The sequence below is a fragment of the Acyrthosiphon pisum genome, chromosome A1 (genome assembly GCF_005508785.2).
Source record: "Acyrthosiphon pisum isolate AL4f chromosome A1, pea_aphid_22Mar2018_4r6ur, whole genome shotgun sequence".
In the NCBI taxonomy this organism is placed as follows: Eukaryota; Metazoa; Arthropoda; class Insecta; order Hemiptera; family Aphididae; genus Acyrthosiphon; species Acyrthosiphon pisum.
Window position 1 is genome coordinate 72,504,261 of NC_042494.1, and position 20,737 is coordinate 72,524,997.

General features: G+C 27.5%; 1 protein-coding gene across 5 annotated transcripts; it reads right to left on the minus strand.

Moving 5' to 3' along the window:
• Window positions 1-6,390: 6,390 nt before the first annotated feature.
• Window positions 6,391-19,997, minus strand: LOC100162635 (neurabin-1). 5 transcript variants are annotated; one of them, XM_029487460.1, is made up of 24 exons: window positions 19,752-19,997; window positions 19,264-19,519; window positions 18,435-18,714; window positions 17,499-17,687; window positions 16,805-17,000; window positions 16,366-16,728; window positions 15,987-16,123; window positions 15,218-15,238; window positions 14,995-15,135; window positions 13,990-14,182; window positions 12,806-12,952; window positions 12,483-12,743; window positions 11,260-11,427; window positions 11,047-11,199; window positions 10,930-10,983; window positions 10,576-10,728; window positions 9,819-9,983; window positions 9,470-9,598; window positions 8,877-9,131; window positions 8,565-8,769; window positions 8,347-8,499; window positions 8,145-8,282; window positions 7,966-8,075; window positions 6,391-7,852 (listed from the first exon to the last, which is right to left on the minus strand). In XM_029487460.1, exons 2-24 carry the CDS (start codon window positions 19,517-19,519, stop codon window positions 7,577-7,579), a joined length of 4,143 nt encoding a protein of 1,380 aa, XP_029343320.1. In that variant the 5' UTR covers window positions 19,752-19,997; the 3' UTR covers window positions 6,391-7,576. The 5 variants fall into 5 exon arrangements, with proteins under 5 accessions (XP_029343320.1, XP_003241912.1, XP_016656811.1 ...); XM_003241864.4 differs by having other exon boundaries at window positions 14,995-15,138; XM_016801322.2 differs by lacking the exon at window positions 15,218-15,238.
• Window positions 19,998-20,737: the final 740 nt, after the last annotated feature.

Below are 20,737 nucleotides of genomic sequence, written 5' to 3' on the forward strand. Positions count from 1 at the left end.
CTATTAGTATATGGCTTAACATATGGCTACGTTGTGGAGTTAAATCCCCAAAAATCGTTATATGTGATCAGTCACTTGCCTTAATGTCAGCTTTAGCTCAAACATTTACACAGTATAAATCCCTTGAGCAGTATCTTCAAGTTTGTTTTTCGATTGTAGTTTTAAAAAAAGAAGAAGAGCTTCCAACCTGCTTCATAAGAAACGATGTCAATCATTTTGTACATCTTATATCGCAATGGAAAGAAGTTAAAGACTCCAAATTTGTCCTAACGAAAGAGTTAATTATAAGGGGGATGGGACTCCTTATTCTTTGCACATGTATTTATGAAGCTGAGCAAATATTAGAAGTGATTTTTACGATAATTTTAAGTAAATATGATGGTCCTATTTTATCAGAAATTTGTAATTCAGTTGCTGATACTCCGTGTGCTGAAAAAAAGAAATTCCTTTCAAAACTTATTTCAAATAAAAAACACTATTTGGAATTTGTAGAACAAATAGATACTGAATACCACCAACCAAATGATGATGGGAATGGTAATGATAATAATACAAATTCTACTTCTTTGGATTCCTTTAAACAATGGGCTCAGTCTATAGCAGAAAAAGCTAGAGAAAATACCAAAGATATAATTGGTCAGTTTGACAATGCACAGTTTCTTTCAAGCTTAGAGTCGTGTATAGTAAATACCATGAAATTCTTCCGATGTTGGTCTGGAATTATGAGAGATAATTTTGGATATGGAACAGGGACTGCTTCTAGTAGTAGAATAGAAAGCAACTTCAATTAATTGAAGAATAGATTTTTTAAAAATGAATCTTTACCCTTAAGGATAGACATGTTCTTGGAAAAATTATCAATTTATTATAAAGGTGACCATTTGTTGATACAAGGAGATCATCAAGTTAGGGAAGATGGTATTTCCACTGAAAATGAATCAGTCCATAATCCAGACATGCTCAATAGGTCAACTATTGGATATCAAAATAATTGTGTTCAATTTACTTTACCCGCAGAACAAGAAGTGATGATTGATAGGTATTCTGTAGATGATAATAAATCATTACAATATGACACTCAAGAATGGGAAGACAGTATTTCATTTGAAAATGAACCTGACACTGTTCCAAGAACCAATGATAACCTAGTAATCGTACATAATGATAATGTATTTCAAGACAATCAAAGAACTGTACAAAACAGTAGCAGTATTGAGGATGAAGATGAAATCGTAAAGATCTCTAAAAATATAAATGTTTCTGATATTGTAATCGATGAAAGCAATAATATTGAAAAATTAAACAAAAATAATAATTATAAGCAGAAAATTGTACAAGAAACATCATTAAATGAAAATGAAACATGTAGTGCTTCTACGAATGAAGATTATCCCATGGGATTACACAAAATCATGTTTTGTAAAAAATCCGTTCCAATCTTCGGATGTTCAGTTTCAATATCAGATGGTAATGATGAATATGGACAGAAAAGAATATGTAAGGACTGTGATAGAAAAAATTCAGATAAGACTGAAAATAATGCAACAGAAGCGTGGAAAAAAAACAGTTATCAAAAAAAAAGAGCTCCACACATTCATATCTTGTTTCACAATCAGGTTTCGAGCATGTTGATTTTAATAAAAAAGGTTCAATCACTCCAATATTTTTATTAAAGAATGGAAATAATTTTACTAACAGAGCGATTATGGTTCCCGGAGTAGGAAAAATGGTATTGAATAACACTTGTTCGGTAGATTCAATGTTATCAATTTTAGCATCATCAGCTGCCGACAGCTTAAAATTTAAAAATGTCATTATTAATAAGTCATCATCTAATACAATTGCTAAGTTAATATTAAAAATGATTTCGCAAAATCATTTTAAGATATTTACTACGAAGGATTATTACTTGTTTTGCAGTTTTTTGGTGATAAAATAAAATATCTAGTTGGTGGGCTTAAATTCATTGATATGACTGACACAGCAGCATCAATGACTAGTAAGTAGTAAATTAATGGCAGACATGCCATCATTTATCAGAAATAGCAATTGTAAAAATAATTTTTGTTCTGTAAAATATATTCAGACAACTTCTACTATAATGTCATTGAATAAATTCAACGACGAGTTTTCAATCCAAGAAGAATTTATGAATATCTCAGAGAATCAGAAGAGAAATGTGTTTACTGTTTATTTTTTATATAATATATGAGCATTTTCCTTACAAGATATTTCTCACAAAATATTCAAAATATATTGACTCTTTTTGAGCTTTAAACATTTTTATTTTTAAATATCGTCGATAAATAATTTTCTCTCTTGGTCAAGTTGAACACAGATCCACAATATATTATTTTTAATGTGGTCTAAAGTTAAAACTTTAACAAAATTCATTAAAATTAAGAAAATCAAAAAATTTTTGACTGTCTACCAAGAAAAGTTAAAAGGAAACCTTACCAGAAAGTCACATTAATTTGTGTTGACTGTTGAGACATAACTAGATAAATGTATATATTATAAATTGTATGCTGTATACTGTCAAAAAATCATTGGGGATAAAAAAATTTTACCTCCTCTCGAATAAGTTAGGCAACACTGAAAACTATACCACGGTCCTTACCAAACATAAGCTTTAGGTTATCTACATCGTGGGCAACATCTTATAAGTTATATTCATATTATAACTTCCCTGCATGACGAGCAAACAATTTTCTTTCATGAAATTGTAGTAAATACAATTTTGTAGAATAGTCTAGTTGTTGCATAGAATATCCCTGCATACTACACAGTGCATTACCTTTCCGACTTGTCATGATCGATAAACGTAGGTCACAGAATCGTGACAAAAATAGAATGTTTGGCTCGTGCAGGAAGGAAATTACAGTCTTTAGTGAAATTCAGCCCACGACTGCGGCTCGCTACATACGTCGCCCTCGAATGAAATTGCTCACCAGCCCTTGCCACACAATAAACTGTTGTATATACCTACAAGTAATACTTGAAGTACGTTCAATGACGTTATATAATTATAGGTATATTATACCTATTATTATTTTTTTTTTTGTATTAATTAACCTTGCGACAACTTAGGCCATTGAGTGGTTTTTACTGTGGGGAGGGTACTGTGAGTTTTAAACACGTGTTTTTTGGTTTTGGCAGATCTTTTAGCGGCACCCGTAAGTATCTGCCATGCCCGGGTGGGGGATGGCGGCACTTTTCTCCGGACACCATGACTTGGCCGAAGAAAAACTTGCGTCGCAACCGACGCCTTAATCCGCTCGGCCACTCCGTCCACCATTATTATTATGACGTATAGACAGTAAACACTATATTGCATATAATATTGATATTATACTGTGTTGGCTAGTATTGTTTATTGTTGACGACGATTGTGCCTATACACTGTTTAATCGAATAGAATTAGTTTATTTATATTGTAATATTTCGATAGTAAATTGTTTCCAATAAGAATTTAACTTTTTTTAGTGTTTAAATTAAAGTAATGTTTAAAATGAATTGAATTATTTTTCCTCGACTTAAAATAGCTGCCAACACTGTACTTACCGCGCTAAATTTCACGCGTGAAGTGATAATCCGTCAACCAATTAAGATGTGGCTGCAGGTCGTAGATTAGATTGCATAATTCAAATTAATTATACAATTATAGGTGCACTTAGGATAGATTTGATAAGCTAGATTTTTTCAAAAATAGCTTTTAGATAAATAATTGAACAGTGAAAGGTCCATCAACCATGGGCTCGTTAAATTATGTTTAAAATGTATACGAGACTAAATTCCTTTCAAATTTCAAATCCTAAGACCACCCCTATGGTTATCGTACTAAATACTAGAACTCATATTATTCTTCTTGTCGAGTTCGGTTTTATAATACGCCAATAATAATAGTGCTAATATAATATACAATTTTTTTTATTAAAACACAAACATTATAAAAAAAAGGGAAAAAAATCATAATACATACAAAAGTAACAAAACACAACTAAATAATAGAAAAAATAAATGAATACATTTGGTAACGTCCTAGATGTTGCATTTTTAATATAATTTTGCTATAATCATAAGGTACCTACCTACCAAGCAGACTCTCCAAAATGTAAAATATTTTAGACATTATAATATCAGGTCTATAAAAAATGTAGGTACTAAGTATTTTATTAAGATTTTAACTCATGAAGTTTAACTAATCATTTTTAATTACAACAAAAACATCAAAATAAATTTAATTCAAAACTGGTGGCGTGTAAATATTTCTGTTTTACCGCTGTTTTTTGTTGCCAAGTCATTACCTATTATTTTCAATAGTTATATAGGTATAACTTATAATATATTATTTATAAATATTTTAACCTTGTTTTGAACTTTTCTAAGTTCTTAACTATAAAAATTGAACATTGTATTATACATTTTTAAATATAAAATAATTTGATGATGTTCGCGATTATGATGGATTTTGTCAAAATTTAAATTTAAAATGCTTATAAAAAAATGTGTGCCTTTAATTTTTAAACGTTCATTACTTTTGAATTTCTAATCCTTTCATTATCATTTTTTTATACATTTTATATTTTTTAGTTATTATAGGTAATATATACTATTTGTATACCTAGGTATATCAAATTTTTTATCGATCTATATATTTTGGGTTTTTTTTAAATTTTGAGCGGCAATGAAAAAATACCTAATAACCAATAGATATTTTGATCCCTAAACATTATTAGGCAATAATTGAACATAAATGGACATATTTAATTTTCTTTTTTTTTAATTTATACTGTCACACTCTGTATAGTAGATACGCTATAAGAATATACATAATTAATTATTTAAATGTTTACATGGTTTTCTAAACATTAAAATTGTATTTGATTATGATCCTATACCTAGTTTATTATTTCTATGATTAATTAATAGTTAGGTTAACTATTTAAGTCTTGCTAATACCAAATAGCATAACGTACCTAGTCCAATATATTTTTAGTATATTTCTGAAACCTTAATTTTCTAAAATATACAAGTATCTATATTAAATCCTTTCAAAATCACCTTTTAAATATGACGATCAAGTAACTTAAATATTTGATTTTATCGATGTGGCAACGACCAACAATAATGATTTAATTTACATTAATCTGTATATACCATTATATATTTTACTACTCAATACTATTGCTATATTAAGGATTGTAATATTGTATACAATTTGTTGATATGTCAAATGTTACATATAATACATTTGGCAAGAATTTAAACTAGTAAATATATAAACATATAATATACAATTTAACGTGGTTGGTATTAGAGTTCATTGTATGGTGACCTGGTGAAGCGCGGTGATTGGACGCAGTCACTAATATAGTTATGTGTGCAGCGGTCGAGCGGGCTCCCAGATGGGTGACCACCCGGGTTTTTTGTGACGATCTATCTGCCTAAAAAAAATGCGTACCAACCGTAGCCCCCACACAAACCGAATGGGGTTGTCGAGTGTCAAAAAAATGAAGTTCATTTTTGATCCTCTCACATGACATAGTGAATTGCAAGTTAAAAATAATGGTTTAGAATATTGTCTACCATAGGCGCAAAAGCGTTTGAGATTTGGGGGGGGGGGGGTAATAGGGCCTTACTTTGATAATATTAAATAAGCTTATAAAAATTTAGGAAATGTTTGGGAGGACTATGGACATTTTTGGGGTACTTAGCCCCTAAAGCCCCCCCCCTATTTGCGCCTATATTGTCTACAGTAAAAACCAGCTAATAACCATGCAGTTTGAAGTCTTAAAATAAATTATACTATAACCTCCTAGTTATTTACCCAAGATCTTCAATTGGCTGCGACGAAAATAGTGCTTCCACATTTTTATCTGCTAGTCAGCAATGTAAAAAAAAAAATAAAACATTAGGTATATTATGTTTCTTTAAATTCATTGTATTCGTTATAAATGTAGTAAAATGTATAATAGTATAGTAATTTGAGATTAATTGATGTTTTCTCAAATTAAATCTAAATCGACAATAGCAATGAACACATTTTTAAATTATTAAATGTTGTGGGTATAAGTAATTGCTACACCTAAGAAAAATTAGTTCGGCGCCACTGGAATACAGACTTAGGGTTGTGCCCTTGTGCCTAATAACCATAAACTAGAACAATAAATTCAGGTATTTTAATCCATTCCCTCCATTTACTAACCTCTGTTCCTTGGTTCATTTTCAACAAAAAGGTAGATTTTGATTCCTTCTTAATAATATATTATGTAAAATTTATAGTGACCGAGTTCAAATGTATTTTTTAATGTCAAACATGTTAACAATCTGACTTTAAAATAGGTAGAATTTGATCCCTGCTAACATTGTATAATAAATTATGACAGATTAATATAAATAACACCATTTTTTTTTTAATTTAAACATGCTTAAAGATATTATACTCCATTGATTGTAAATGTATGATACATTGATCTTACATTTTAATTTAAGAAATAATATGTTAAAATACAAAATTAAAAAAAAAAAACTAAAAACAAGTTATATAAAAAAAGTGTCTTAAGTATAACAAATTACTCAATAATGTTATGGTATTAATAAACAATAATTATACAATGATCATAAAATTAATTTATCAAAAAATGTAGATACTTATAACTTTTATAACCTAATACATTCAAGATTAATTAATGTTAATTGTATTCTATCTAATTTACCTATAATTGAATAATTACTATAAATATGTGTTAGATGTTTTTATGTCGAAAAATTTGAGGAATGCAAAGAATAATAATGTTTTTAAATTTAAAATTTTTTAAGATGAATATTTGTATAAACAAATGTTTTTTTTAATAAATTCGGATATTTATGAATAATATTGATGCAATCCTCAAACAATTTTAATTTAAAGTTATGTTGACTGCATCTGTGTTTATTTAACAAATTTGCAGTCAATATCTGTGGACTCAAATTTATAGATCATATTACTTGTATAAAAAAAAACAAGATAATATGAATTTTAAATATAAGAAGTATTTTTCCAACATAAGTTAAGTAGATAGAGCGACTAGAAAAGCAGGATACCTAATTTAGGTAAAAATTTCCTCTAAAAATTAATTTTTTACTCACTGATAATAAGAAAATAAATGTAGAATAGTACTAAGTTGACAAATATCAAGTTGTACTTATTTTTTAATAAAACAAAAACTTATAAAGCCTAGTATATTAGTATCATCTACAGTATAAAATGCTGAACTATAAAAAAAAAAATTATTGAATGTTCTGTCAAACGAATAAAAAATAAATAAATAGTATACATGATTCTATCTAATACTGCTAATAATTTAAGTACTTAAATATAATGAGCAATATATTTGATTCTACTCATGAAAAAATTGTTAATAAGTAGGCTTCAGACGTATCAGGAATATAAAGATATCTTAAGAGAGAAAATGCTGTACATTAATTATTGTATAAAATGTCACATCCAATAATTGTGAATTTTTTCTTTAGAAAAAACTTAACACTTACACTAAAGACTAGAAGTCAAAGACAAAAATACTTTAAGGTAAAGTTATTTACGTTTACTAGCTTTTTCAGCTAGTTTTTCAGCTTTTCTCTGTAATCGTTCTTTTTCTTTTCGCTCTTTTTCAGTGTGACGTTTTTCCTTTTCTGCTTGGGCTTTAAGATCTTTAAGTTTACGTTTAAGTCGATTTTTGTCATCTCCAGTGATACCAAAATTTTTGAAGTCTTTAGTATCTAAATTTAAAAGACCAACACCAGATACCTGATGTTCCATGAATTTTGATATATATTGCTCCAAACTTAAGGCTAATAACCATTGACATACCTAGGAATAATAAGTTTTACTATAAAATATAAGACAACACAAATTGTACACTACAGAAGTGAATTATATAATAATAATAAAAATAAGAAGAAGAAGTAATAAAAAATTCTTACTTGCTCTTTAGACCATTCGTGTACAGGTGCATTGTGCCAAACATGAGAGTTTTTTCTCTCAGTAATTGAACTATCTGCAGATTGAGGAGGAGTCCATATGTCAATTGAATCTGAAAATAATAATTATTATTATTCATAAATTATATTTAATAATATGTTATAAAACTATTTAGGTATACCAGTTGATCCAATTGCTTTGGAGTTATTTAAATCAGAAGCATAATGACCAGGTGATACACTTTCAGACGATGATACTGAAGATGGGGAACTTTGAGGCAACTGGTTAGTATGTTGCCACTGAGTATTGGCTTTCTTCACTAAACCATACAAACATTATTTCAATATGCAACCATTAAAAAACGCCCTAATTTTTAAACTCACAGTTTAAGCTAGCTTCTCTAATTTCATCTGCAAAGGAACTTGTTGAACTGTTATGATCAGATGAGTATAAGCTATTTGATTCTGACAAACGTGATTCACGTTCAGCAAGTACAATCTTAAGCTGCTCGGCTAATGATGGCGGAGGACCATTTACTGAAGATGTATACAATATTTGTATTAGTTTTAAAAAACATTGTATAATGTTTGCAAACTCTTACAATTACGACAATGAGTTGATTGTTGAATACGAGCCAAAAATTGATCAGGTTGATGATTATGTGGTGGTTTTTGAACAGATGCATACTGTGGCATCTGTTTTTGTTCTTGTACAATAGATTCAATATTTGATACATCTTTTAACTCAATAGTAGGTTCTAAAACTATTGAGTCTTCAGTATGATTTACTACTTCATTATTGTGATCCTAAAATACAATATTTTAAGTTAAAATATAAATTATATTATTATAATACAACTGCTTATGCACACAAATATTATTCAAAGATGACAATTTATTAATATAATACTAACTAAGCTGCTATTTGATAAAGATTTACGAAGAGCATTAGTTGGTAATTGTCGTGTAACAAGACCCCTTGCAGCTAATTCTGCTTTACTCTTTGATAAAGATACATCTAAAAGTTCATGTGGAGGAACGGCACGATCTAACTCTTCTTTAACCGGTAGTTTTCGCTCAACAGTAGCAACTTTTTCATCATCAAAACAATCTTCTGTTTCTGATAAATCAGCTTCAAGTTGTTGAAGTAATGGCAAGACAGGAGTAACCTAAATTAATACATTAAAAAGATTAATAATAATGTTATAATGTTTCTCAGAATAAAAGACATGTATGTACATACATCTGGAAAAATAAAACATACATGCATGCTAAATTTAGAAAAAATACTTCATATATTGAAAAAACCACTAATATTGTTATAAGTAGGAATTAATATGCTCACATCATACTATTACTTTTTTAATAAATAAAATATCCCTCTTAAAAAATAAGAATTGTGCAAAAACAAGTTTATTAGTTGTAAAAAGTATAAGCTAAAATTGTAATTCAAGAAGATTTTTCATAGATAATATTATATTAGGTATATCTTTATAAAAGTACCAACTTTTGTTTTTTTGGCAAGTGGTGTCAAAGTAGTTAAATAATGACTAGTGCTAGTAGTATTTTGAGGTAGCCCGACAGGAAAACCAGCCCGTCGTTGGGTATCTAATAATTCATGTTCAACTTGTATTACCTAAGAAAAAATTTTTAATTAAAATTTAATTTTCCTTTTCTACTCTTATATTACTACAGTTTATAAATGTACAACATACAATTTATAAGATATCGTAGATATAATGAATAAGTTATATTCCATAATATATATCTCACACTACAAACAAAGTTAGAAACCGGAATATTTTTTAAATAAACTAATATAATTTTAAAAAGATATTTTTATACTAATCTCTTACTCGATCTTTGAGAGCTTTGACCAAAGCATTATATTCTGTGTCCTTTTCTTGTAACACTTGCAAATAATATTCTTCTCGGTGTAAAAGGTCGGTTTCACGTTGTTGAAATTCCTTGAGAATTTTTTTTAATTTTGTGTATTTTTTTTCCAAGTTTATATAACGTTCCTAAATAAAAATGTATACTATTATTTATTTTTAAGATCATTTTAGGTACCAATTCTTTATAAAAACAAAATCCAGAGCTACGATTGTGGCACGAGCTAAATAAAAAAATAATAAAGCGATAATATATTATCTATTATATATTAAGCAGGAGTTGCCCATTTGAACAGTGTAAATGTTGGAGTTATTTTTTTAACCAGACCTAACTAATTATCTACTGAATCAATTAATGGTGCTCTTTCCAAAGCCTTTGGCATTTAAGAGTGGTAGAAAGATAAACAGTCACAGAACAAGAATGAATTGGTTATCCAGGGCGGCCCTAGAAATCGTAGACCAGATATATTCGGGTCGGCTCTTAATCAATATCCGTCCTAGAAGACTGAGATAAATAAAGTAACAATTTTGATGTAGGTTGAAAACCGCCAAAGGCCCTAAGGCTTAATGTGTAAAAGGCATTTTAGCAATTAATGTTAAATAAATTATTTTGTTCAATAAACGATGGGGGCCGGGGGGCCTTAATGCTCTAAGCAGTTCCTTACTTAGTTATTTTTCCATACTTATAATCTTAAAATATACTTTAAATTCAAATTATTACTTCTGATGTCTGTAACATTCCTTGATAAGTCTCTTTATCTCTTCTTGCAACATATAAACATTTATCCAACTCATTTAAGTGTAGACCAGATTGTACGAGTTTATCAGCAATTTCTTTTTTATTATTGGCTCCATTCCATTCCAATTCTTCTACCTAAATGTTTTTGAAATAAATATTAAAATATTAAATTATGGATGCAAATAAAAAGTGAATATTTTTATAAGTATGTTAAATCATGGAATGTATGCATAAATATTAGTTAACTAAATATGTTAAGTGTTAGCAACTGGTTAGGTAAGCCAGAGGAAACCAGAGGAAGATATATATACCACAGAGTATATATTAAATTCTCACCCTGGTTTTCAGTTTGCTAACTTCATCTTCAGCTTTAGCTACATTTAATCGGCTCTGTAAAATTCAATTCTGTATGTCTAATATTGAAAAAAAAAATTATTTATTTTAACAACATACTTCTTGTAATAATTCACGTAAAGATTGAACAGTATCAGCTTCATCAGTTTTACTCAAATCTTCACTAGATGATTCTGTCCGATCATTTCCAAAGAATTTTTGGTTTAATGAATGTTCAAGCTGACGTCGTTGAGTATCTCTTTCTTTATCAGCCTTTTTTAAAATCTTAAATAAGCATCATACTTTTTTTTTATAAAATAACAGTGACTTTACTTCTAATGATTGGCGGATGAGATGAGCAACTTCACTATTATCAGGATCAGTTTCTCTTCCAATCACAAAGTTAACTTGACCATAAGTATTTCTTAAGACGGAGGCTGCATAAGCTTGTGTAACACCAACCAATGATTTGTTATCAACTTCAATTATTTGATCATTAACCTAAATTATATTTCAAATATTAAAAAATTAATTAAAAATGTATTGTTATCATTAAATTTAGGATTTGGATTTTAAAGCAATTGCATACTTTTTTATTTATTGTAAAATATAACAGTGTGCAAAATAAATCTATAACATAAGTTCATGACATCTAGTCTGAATATGAACCTGCATATTTTTGTTTTTATGCTATTTTTTTTTTTTTGCATATTTTGATAAATTTAGGACATTTTAAATAAAAATTATAAAAATTTCCAACAACCAGTGCAACCAATTGAACTAAAAAAATTATACAAATATTTCTATCTATGTCTATTTTATCTTCACTCAAAACATTACCTAAGATCAATTTACTTTTTGAAAATATGTATACATAAATATATACAATAATTATTTATTATTTTCAGTATATTTAGATTGGATGGCTGATGGATGACCAAAGCTCATCCTATTATCCCTCGCAGTTTTTAAAGTTAATGATTGTATTTTATTTTGTTTTTTTAAGATAAACATTTGACAAAGTAAAGATAATTTTGATATGCACAATTAACAATTTTTTAGAACATAATATATTGGCACATATAAATTATTGTGTTTTTAAGTACAAAACCTGAGTATAATGACATGCAATAATAGAATATAAAAAACTGGCCAAGTGTGAGTCGGACTTGCACACGAAGGGTTCCATACCATCATCAGCTATAAACATGTTGGCAACACTGCTTATATTATATATTATAGGATTTTAAGTATTTTTTGTTATAGCGGCAACAGAAATGTATAGAAATATTCTAAATAATCTGCGAAAATTTCAACTTTCTAACTTTCATGGTTCATAAGATACAGCCTGATGACAGACGGACGGACAGCGGAGCCTTAGTAATAGGGTCCCGTTTTACCGTATGGAACCCTAAAAAACATTTTAAAAGCAAAGTAATATTTGATACAGAAATTTTGGTTTTAGCCAATTTAGAATAAATCATTAAAGGTAAAACATACAACTAATACCAAAATTAATTATAAAATATATCTACTACACAAAGAACAAATATTACCTGGATACGGCCATCTTTAGCAGCAGCTCCATCAGGAGTGATAGTTTTTACAAAAATACCAAGTTTTTCAAGACCTGTATCTGCACCAACACCCATTCCAATAATTGATAAGCCAAGACCTTCTGGACCTTTTAGTAAAATTACTTTTATCAAATCTAAACGTTCTACACGTTTTTCTAATTCATATTCAGCTGATGCAGCTACAGGATCTACGTCTTCATTACGCCGATCATATTCACCCATTGAAAAGGTGCTATAAACCTAAATATAAATATATTTTATGACATAAGAAATTAAAAAATAATTATTATATTAGTTAATACTTTGATCGGATCAGCACTAAATTTCACTTTCATATTTTGTTTGACTACAATATGAGATTCGTCATCTGAATCACGTTCTGGTAGTCCTGGAACTTCCATCCAAAAATGACCATCCTCATAATAGTGAACACCACCTTCTTCGTATACCTAAGTACATTAAATTAAAATTTGTTTTAATTGTTAACTCTTTTAAGCATTAATTATATAATAATGAAAATTATGTATTTTTCATGCAAATGGAAAATAACAATATCTAAAATGAAAAATTAGTTTAAAATAAGACATTGGTCATTTCATCATACCTATTTTAGATTAAAAGTTAAAGAGGAATATTTCTTGAATTCTGTTATTTAAGATATCTATTCATATTTTAATATGAAGGAAACATTAAGGATGGGTTGAAATTATTTTTTTTCATAAACTGTTAAAGCTATAACATTTTTCATACTTTAAAGCTTTAAAAAAATTAAGTTTCAACTTCCAAATGTATTATATTGATGATGAACTAAGACTAACTTTGTCTATTGAGAATAAATAATAATTTTAAGTTGTCTCTATATATAAAAAAAAACTAACAATAATAATATGCTTTCATTTTCAAACATTAAATGCAATTTGTCTCGAATTATTAGAAGTTGAATATATTTAGAAATTCAAATAGTTTTTTAAAGTTTGAGATGTTTGAAAGGATTAAATCAAAATACTCATCCCTATGTGAAATTTATTTTTTAATTTATTTAAAAACCGTGTAAATAAATCAACAATTTTAATTATTATTTAAAATTTGTAAAAAACATTAACATATTTATTAATAGTACTACACCCAGAATTATTTTAGAATGTGAACCCAAGCAATAACATAAAATGAAGATAGAAAAAAATTATTATTATCTGTCCAGCAAGAGACTGCCGATTCTGCGCATCCCCCTGCCATCAAAACTGGTTCCCCTATGGCAGGGTATTGCGGGAGAACCAATTTCGGTTGGTGCGCAGCGCATTTTCTCGCTGGACAGAATATACTTTTATCCATGGATGGATGATGTTCTAGGATTACTACAAAAATATTATTTACTATTCAACATAAATATAGTATAATTTTAAAAATATAATTACATATATTATGTACAAAGACACACCTATCATTTATTTTTCACTCCAAAATGTTTATATTTTGCATTACTTACCTCTCTGGTGGGTTCTGGAATAAATTCTTTAGATTTATATAAATCACCATCTACTTCATATTCATCAAATTCAGCACTCTCGTTATTAGCAGATAATGTGTCAGTTTTTGTCTCATAACTTTGCTCCCAAGAATCATCAACTTGAAAGTCTTCCATATTATTATAATTATCATGGGTTTCATTAAGTTCTCGACTAAAATAATAATAATGAATTGTACTTTTTTTATTGTCATTAATACGTAATGTCAATACAAAAATATTATAAATAAGAACAGACTTAAACAATTAAAGACTCAGTCTCAAGATAATACTTTAATCATTACTATATAATATAATGTAATATAAAATTAGTTTTAAGATATTATTTATTTGGATTATATTAATGAATAAAAAGCTATAGACCCTTTTTCTGCCTTATAAAATGCCTTTAACAATTGCAATATTAAGAAGTTTTTAATTAATGAGTTTATGTACATATATTATTATAATTAATAAATAAACAACTTAAATCAAAAACAAATTTGTGTCCAAGAAACATGAACATATGTAACACCTTATTCAAATGTTCTATTAAATTTGTACCAAAAATAAAACAATTTGTTTAATATTTAATATAACTAACCTAATATAAGAAATCTCAATATTCAAAATATCTTCTTCTATTTTTAACTTTCAAATGAAAAGTAAATAGATCTTTTTATTTAAGATAAATTCATTATAAATGTCCCATTTATAAAGTATGACAATGTTTGAAAAAACTATGTAAATAATTCCCTAATTTAAATGGTACAGAATTAAGGCTTTTAAAGTTGTATATAAAATCAATGTGGGCTATGTTTGATTAAACGAAATCCATTTTTAACAAAATTCAAAATCAAATATTTTCTAATAAAATAAAAAAAAACTTTAAAACTTTAATACTAAAAAAAAAGTATATATTGATAAAACTGTATCTAAAATGTATATAGTTAGGACTTAGGTTACAGTTACTCATAAAAAACAAACCTTTGATTATTGACATTATCATTGGATTCAATAGAAAGTACTTCACTCATCCAGTCAGATGTATTTAATTGATCATTATCAGACGGTGATAGTAATTTTTTGATCTCTTTAGCTTCTTCATCAGACAAAATATTATCATGACTACTAGAAATATTAAGTATATTTTTAATAAAAGCAGCAGTAAATTTCATAAAATATCATGTCAAATATTATCACTACTTACATACATTTTTTTTCCAAAATTCTTCAAAAAAATAAAAATTATTATCATGCAGCCAAATCATAATACATAAAATCATAAAAGTAATAAAAACATTAATAATTGGTATTCATATTAGATATGGGCATAAAAACTACAATGTAAATGTAATTACATTTTTTGATTATCATTCATCACAAAAATTAAATAAAACAAATAACTAAAATGAAATACAAAAATTACAACTTAAAAATATTTTCCGAGAAAGATATAATTACTATTAATTATACATAGGAAAAGCTATGGATGATTGCAGAGGAAAAGAAAAATGTGATGAAATAATACAAGAAGAGAAAAACAAGGGGATATAATATGTTAGTTCAAAATGAAAGAACAAAAAAATAAATGAGAAGAATCATATTAAAGGAAGACATAAAGAAATGTAATGAAATAAAAAACAAGGAAACTTGAAGATTGTAACCAAAACTAAGTCATAAAAAGGAAATGATAACTTTACAAAATATTTAAACATTATTAAACCCAGAAAATGGAAAGAGATATTAATAGTGAGTATAGAAATTGAAGATAAATTATGAATGTAATTTATTTTATTACGTTATACAGAACAATTGGTTTGAGAAGGTAAAAATACAAAAAAGAAATTTGGTTTGGAAAATGCAGAATACATTAAAGTTATTGATAGGAAGTCTGTAGTTTTAGATTAATTAACTTACAATTACAACTAAAGTATTTATAAATTATAATACATGCAAAATAAAAGTTAAAACCTTACTTTGTGCTGAGTAATTGTTCAGCTTCATCTGGTGTCATCATATCTGGTTGTCCTGAGGACTCTAGATCTATTATACCTTCTGAACTTCTATTTATACTTGTATCTCCCAGATCTAGTGTCAATGGAGTTAGTTTATTCTTAAAAATATACAAAAATATTTAAATGAAAATAAGTTGTAAGTAAAAAGTAATTTGGTATGTTTATCAGCAACTAGAAATATCGGGTTTTGATTTTTCTTCATTTTTGTTTGTATAACTATGGTAACATTAAAATTATAAATACAGCCTCGGCTAGGCGGGCAGGCACACTTATAAATTACAGAGACATCAATGAGGTAAGTAGATTATTATTCACAAAACTACAAATATTATTTACTTACTTCTTCAACATCATTTTCATCATCAAATTTCTCATTTTTATTCAAATCAATTAATCCTTTACTTAATTCAGGAACAGTCACAGCTTCAGAAGAAATAAATCCAGAATCAATTTCACTTTCTAATGGAGTAACAGTAGCCACAGTATGATTGGCAGAATCTCCAATACTAAATTGAACTTTGGGAGTTGAAGAATTTGCTTCATTTAGATTCATACTTATGTCACTAATAATGGTTTCAATATCCTGATCCACGGGTACATTAAATGTAGAATTTAAACTAACAGGTAATTCTTCATTTATATATGAATCTGACAAGTCTAATGAAACTGGCACATTACTAATTTCAGGTTCACTTATTGATATCTAAATCATTAAAATTATATAGAATAATAAATTATAATTAATATCAAATATATGGATTAAACATATAAAAACTTACTTTTATTTTATTTTCTTCAGTCATAGCCACAGAAGTACTTACGTCCGTGGTTAAATCATTTAATTCATCATCAAAAATATGTTCTATGTGTTTTTCCTTATCAGCAGAATAATTATTAATGCCAGAAAGTGATTCTATTATTTCTTTATTAGATATCCCTTCAGGTATCTGGTTATTATTTGTTGTAGAACTGTCTCTAAAATAATATGTTAATAATAATTAGTTAACAAATTAAGACAGATTTAAAAATATGTATATTTGTAAGCTACCTATCTATTTATATATTTATTTGAAACACAGTATGATAAATTAATTTCATGTAGCTCTACATTTCTTGATCATATTTCATTGGATTGAATTAGAACTGTTTTTGACAAGTTAGGTGGTAAAAAAAAAAGTATTTTAATAAAAAATAACTTCCATCTTTGATATTATATTTAAACATCTAAGCCTATTTTTTTTGTTAGATTAACTTGGCAACTTTGGCATAAAAAAAATTGATTGAAAAAGAGCCATTTAACTGTAAAAAAAAAAATCTTGATCCAATGAAACCTAATCTGAACAAGCCATTTAATACTACCAGAAATAATACCATAGTTTATACAACAAGTTGATTTAATAATAAAATATGAAAATTTTAATATTTAACATTATGTAACTATTGTATAGAAAATTATAAAAAAAAAATACTTACAAATTAGTTTTTTCATCATTTAGATTGAAATGTTCATCAATTTTTTGAGGTGGCGGTGGTGGTGGTGGACTTGTAGGATGAGAAACATTTTTGTATAATGATGAAGTTGAGGCCGTCCGAGAAATACCATCAGTATTGACATCTGGTATCCACTCTTTAACTTCATTAGGACTAGGATCACTATTATATCTAAATAATACAATTTGGATACCAAGCTTGATTAATATAAAAGCATACTTAATTCTTTTGATAAGTTAAAATAAAATAACTTAATATTATAAAATATAAATTGTCAACAATGGTGTAATTTGAGGGAGAGCAGAAAGGAGACTTTTGTCACACATCAAACTTTTTAAAGCCTACTGAGCCAATCATAGGAATTTTTGGGAATGGTCAATCCCAACTGAATCACCCCAAAAGATCCAAATATAAATGAAAATATATTATGAATAATTTAATATTTTTTTCTTATCCATGCTAACAAAAAACAACTTATTCTATTGTTTTTAGTATTATTGATTGTTGTTCTATGACCTGGGTATTATATTTGTACAGTATGATTTCTGGACGGACTTATAATATTTAAAAATATTTATTAACAAAGGCCTGAAGTTCCAAATAATTACAATTGCTACCTTGCCAGTTTAATGAAATAGACATGGAAGTGGCCTCTATAGCCTAAATTTCAAATAATTGTACAATGATTGAAACTAATGTTATTTATAAAAAGGTCTGGTCAACGTTTATCACCAATCAAGTATAACTGAAACAATGCCACTGATTGTCAGTAATTATTTATTAAAATGTATATATTTTTAATACTTATCAGATGTTACTCAGTATTCAATCATTTAATATTTAGATTTTCAACAGTAAAAAATAAAAATATATTCTACAATATTTAACAGATTACATTATATTATTATTATTTATTACCTAGAATTGGATGAACGTGGTGATTTAGAAAAATGAGATGTCCAATTTTTTTGTTTTTCTATTAATTCACGACTATTGAGTTTCTTATCAGGTTTGTCAGGTTTAATAGGTTTTACAATAACGTTACTGCCATTTAACTGTGAGTGACTTTGTGCGCTTCCAATAATACCATTTGTTTTTTGATTACTTGAAGGAGGACTTGGAGATCTTGATTTAGCACAAATGCTGTCTTGAGAATTACTCTGTTTTATTTTTTCCAACAAAGTAGGTTTAGTTTCTCCTATAAACAGGACAGAATCATAAACTGATTAAGAAAATTATGAACCATAATAATGATTATTATTAGAAGTATATTAATTAAATAACTATATTTGAAATACTCAAACATACAAATTAATAATTTTGATTGAACTATTGGAGACATATTCAAAAACTAATTAAAAATAATGTTTATTCATTATAATATTTACTTATTTTTAGTTACTAAATAATGTTTTATAAAAAAAAGTAACATATAGGTTAGATATTGAAAAATAGAGATTAATAAAACATGAAAATATTAATGATTGAATGGAATGTTTCAGGAAAATAAAATTATGAAACTAATATTTAACCTAATATTATAAAGTAAAAGTGAATTGACTTGATTAACATAAAATATAATATAACATAAAATATTTGTAGACATAAAAAAATAAATTGTATATAAAATGTAATTCTTAAAATGATATAATAATGATAAATATCATTATTGAATGATGACAAAATCAAAATACATTTGATTTTTTTTTTTAAACCATATTAGCTAGGTACATGAAAAAAAACATACCTGTTCCCAATTTTTCGAATAGAGCTCTAGCATTATTAAATCTTGCTAAATGGCTTTCAGTCCTTACAACAGTCACTTGATTAGGCGTTTCTACTTTGACTGGCAATTTGTTATCTAATGTAGGTGAAGCATTTTGCTTAACTACTATTATATCTGGATCTTTAGTTACCGTAGGACGTTGAAAAATGTTTGCAATCTGAGATACTTTAGGTCCGACCATTCTGATCGATTTTTTCTCTTCAGTTACAGTAGACATCTATAAATTAGGATCACATATTATTTGAATACTGTGAATAGAAAATATGTTTTATTTTAATTTGCTGTCTTATAAACAATAACATCAGATAGCTGATACAATTCTACGGCACAGAAATTTCACCATACAATTTTTACTCTTTTTGTAATACAAAACAAGGAAATTTACATCGATATTAAAAAATAAAAAATGGTACACTAGGTATGTAGTTCAATATTAGGTGCACACTCACAGTTTAAAAACAATTGTTAACTGCACCGACGTTTTGACATCTTTGTGATTCATGTCCACGCTGTATTTTGTGGTGCATGTTCGTAGGACGGAGAAACGTGATGTAGAACACGAATAATCTTCCTATTTGGAAGTCATTTTTCTACGAACCTGTACAGACTAGTTATTGAATTCCAAGACCCGCAAAGAGTACACTTCAACGTATAGCTAAATTCTACACTTACAGGCCACAGCAAAACATTAGCCGATAACAACAAAAATGGGATATAACATTATCGTATTGAAAAGATTACCAACTGAAGTATAACAGGTTTGTTTCTCGATCAAGGGGGCACATACACTTAACTGATAGTAGACCGAGGTTTTAAATACTACAGTATGTAGCCATTATAGTATTTATAATCAATGGTACTATGCAGCCATGTAGGTACTATGCAATGATTAATTTACATATTATCCTCTTACGTCTAACCACAGAACAATGGTCTAACATAGTAACATATTAAGAAGAATAAACTCACTCAAATATTTAAATTGAAGACTTGACAATATGCAATTGTTCATACTTCAACTTCTAACAAAATATAATTATTAAATCTCGATCACAAGCAACGAAAGTTGGTGATTTGATGATTAACTTAGTGATAACAAAACCACTGAAATGAAAAATAAAAATAGATTATCTTGATGACAAATAAAAAAAGTTAACATCACTTAAGAGGATGCTACCCATGCATTCTGTAGATTCCGTCTTATCTACGACATGGCAAATTTTCGTTCGCTTGTTTCAATAGTATACTTTTTATAGTTTTGATATTAAAGTGATTTGACTTATTATTAATTTTGAGAGGACGTTATACCCGCATGTGTTGTCTCCGTCTTTCAAGTGCGTAACATAGCAAATTCTACGCTCAGCAGAACACGTGTAGCTCCTTTGGTTTAAAAATTAAAGTGAATTGGCCTCTTAGAAAATGTAATGGTAAGATT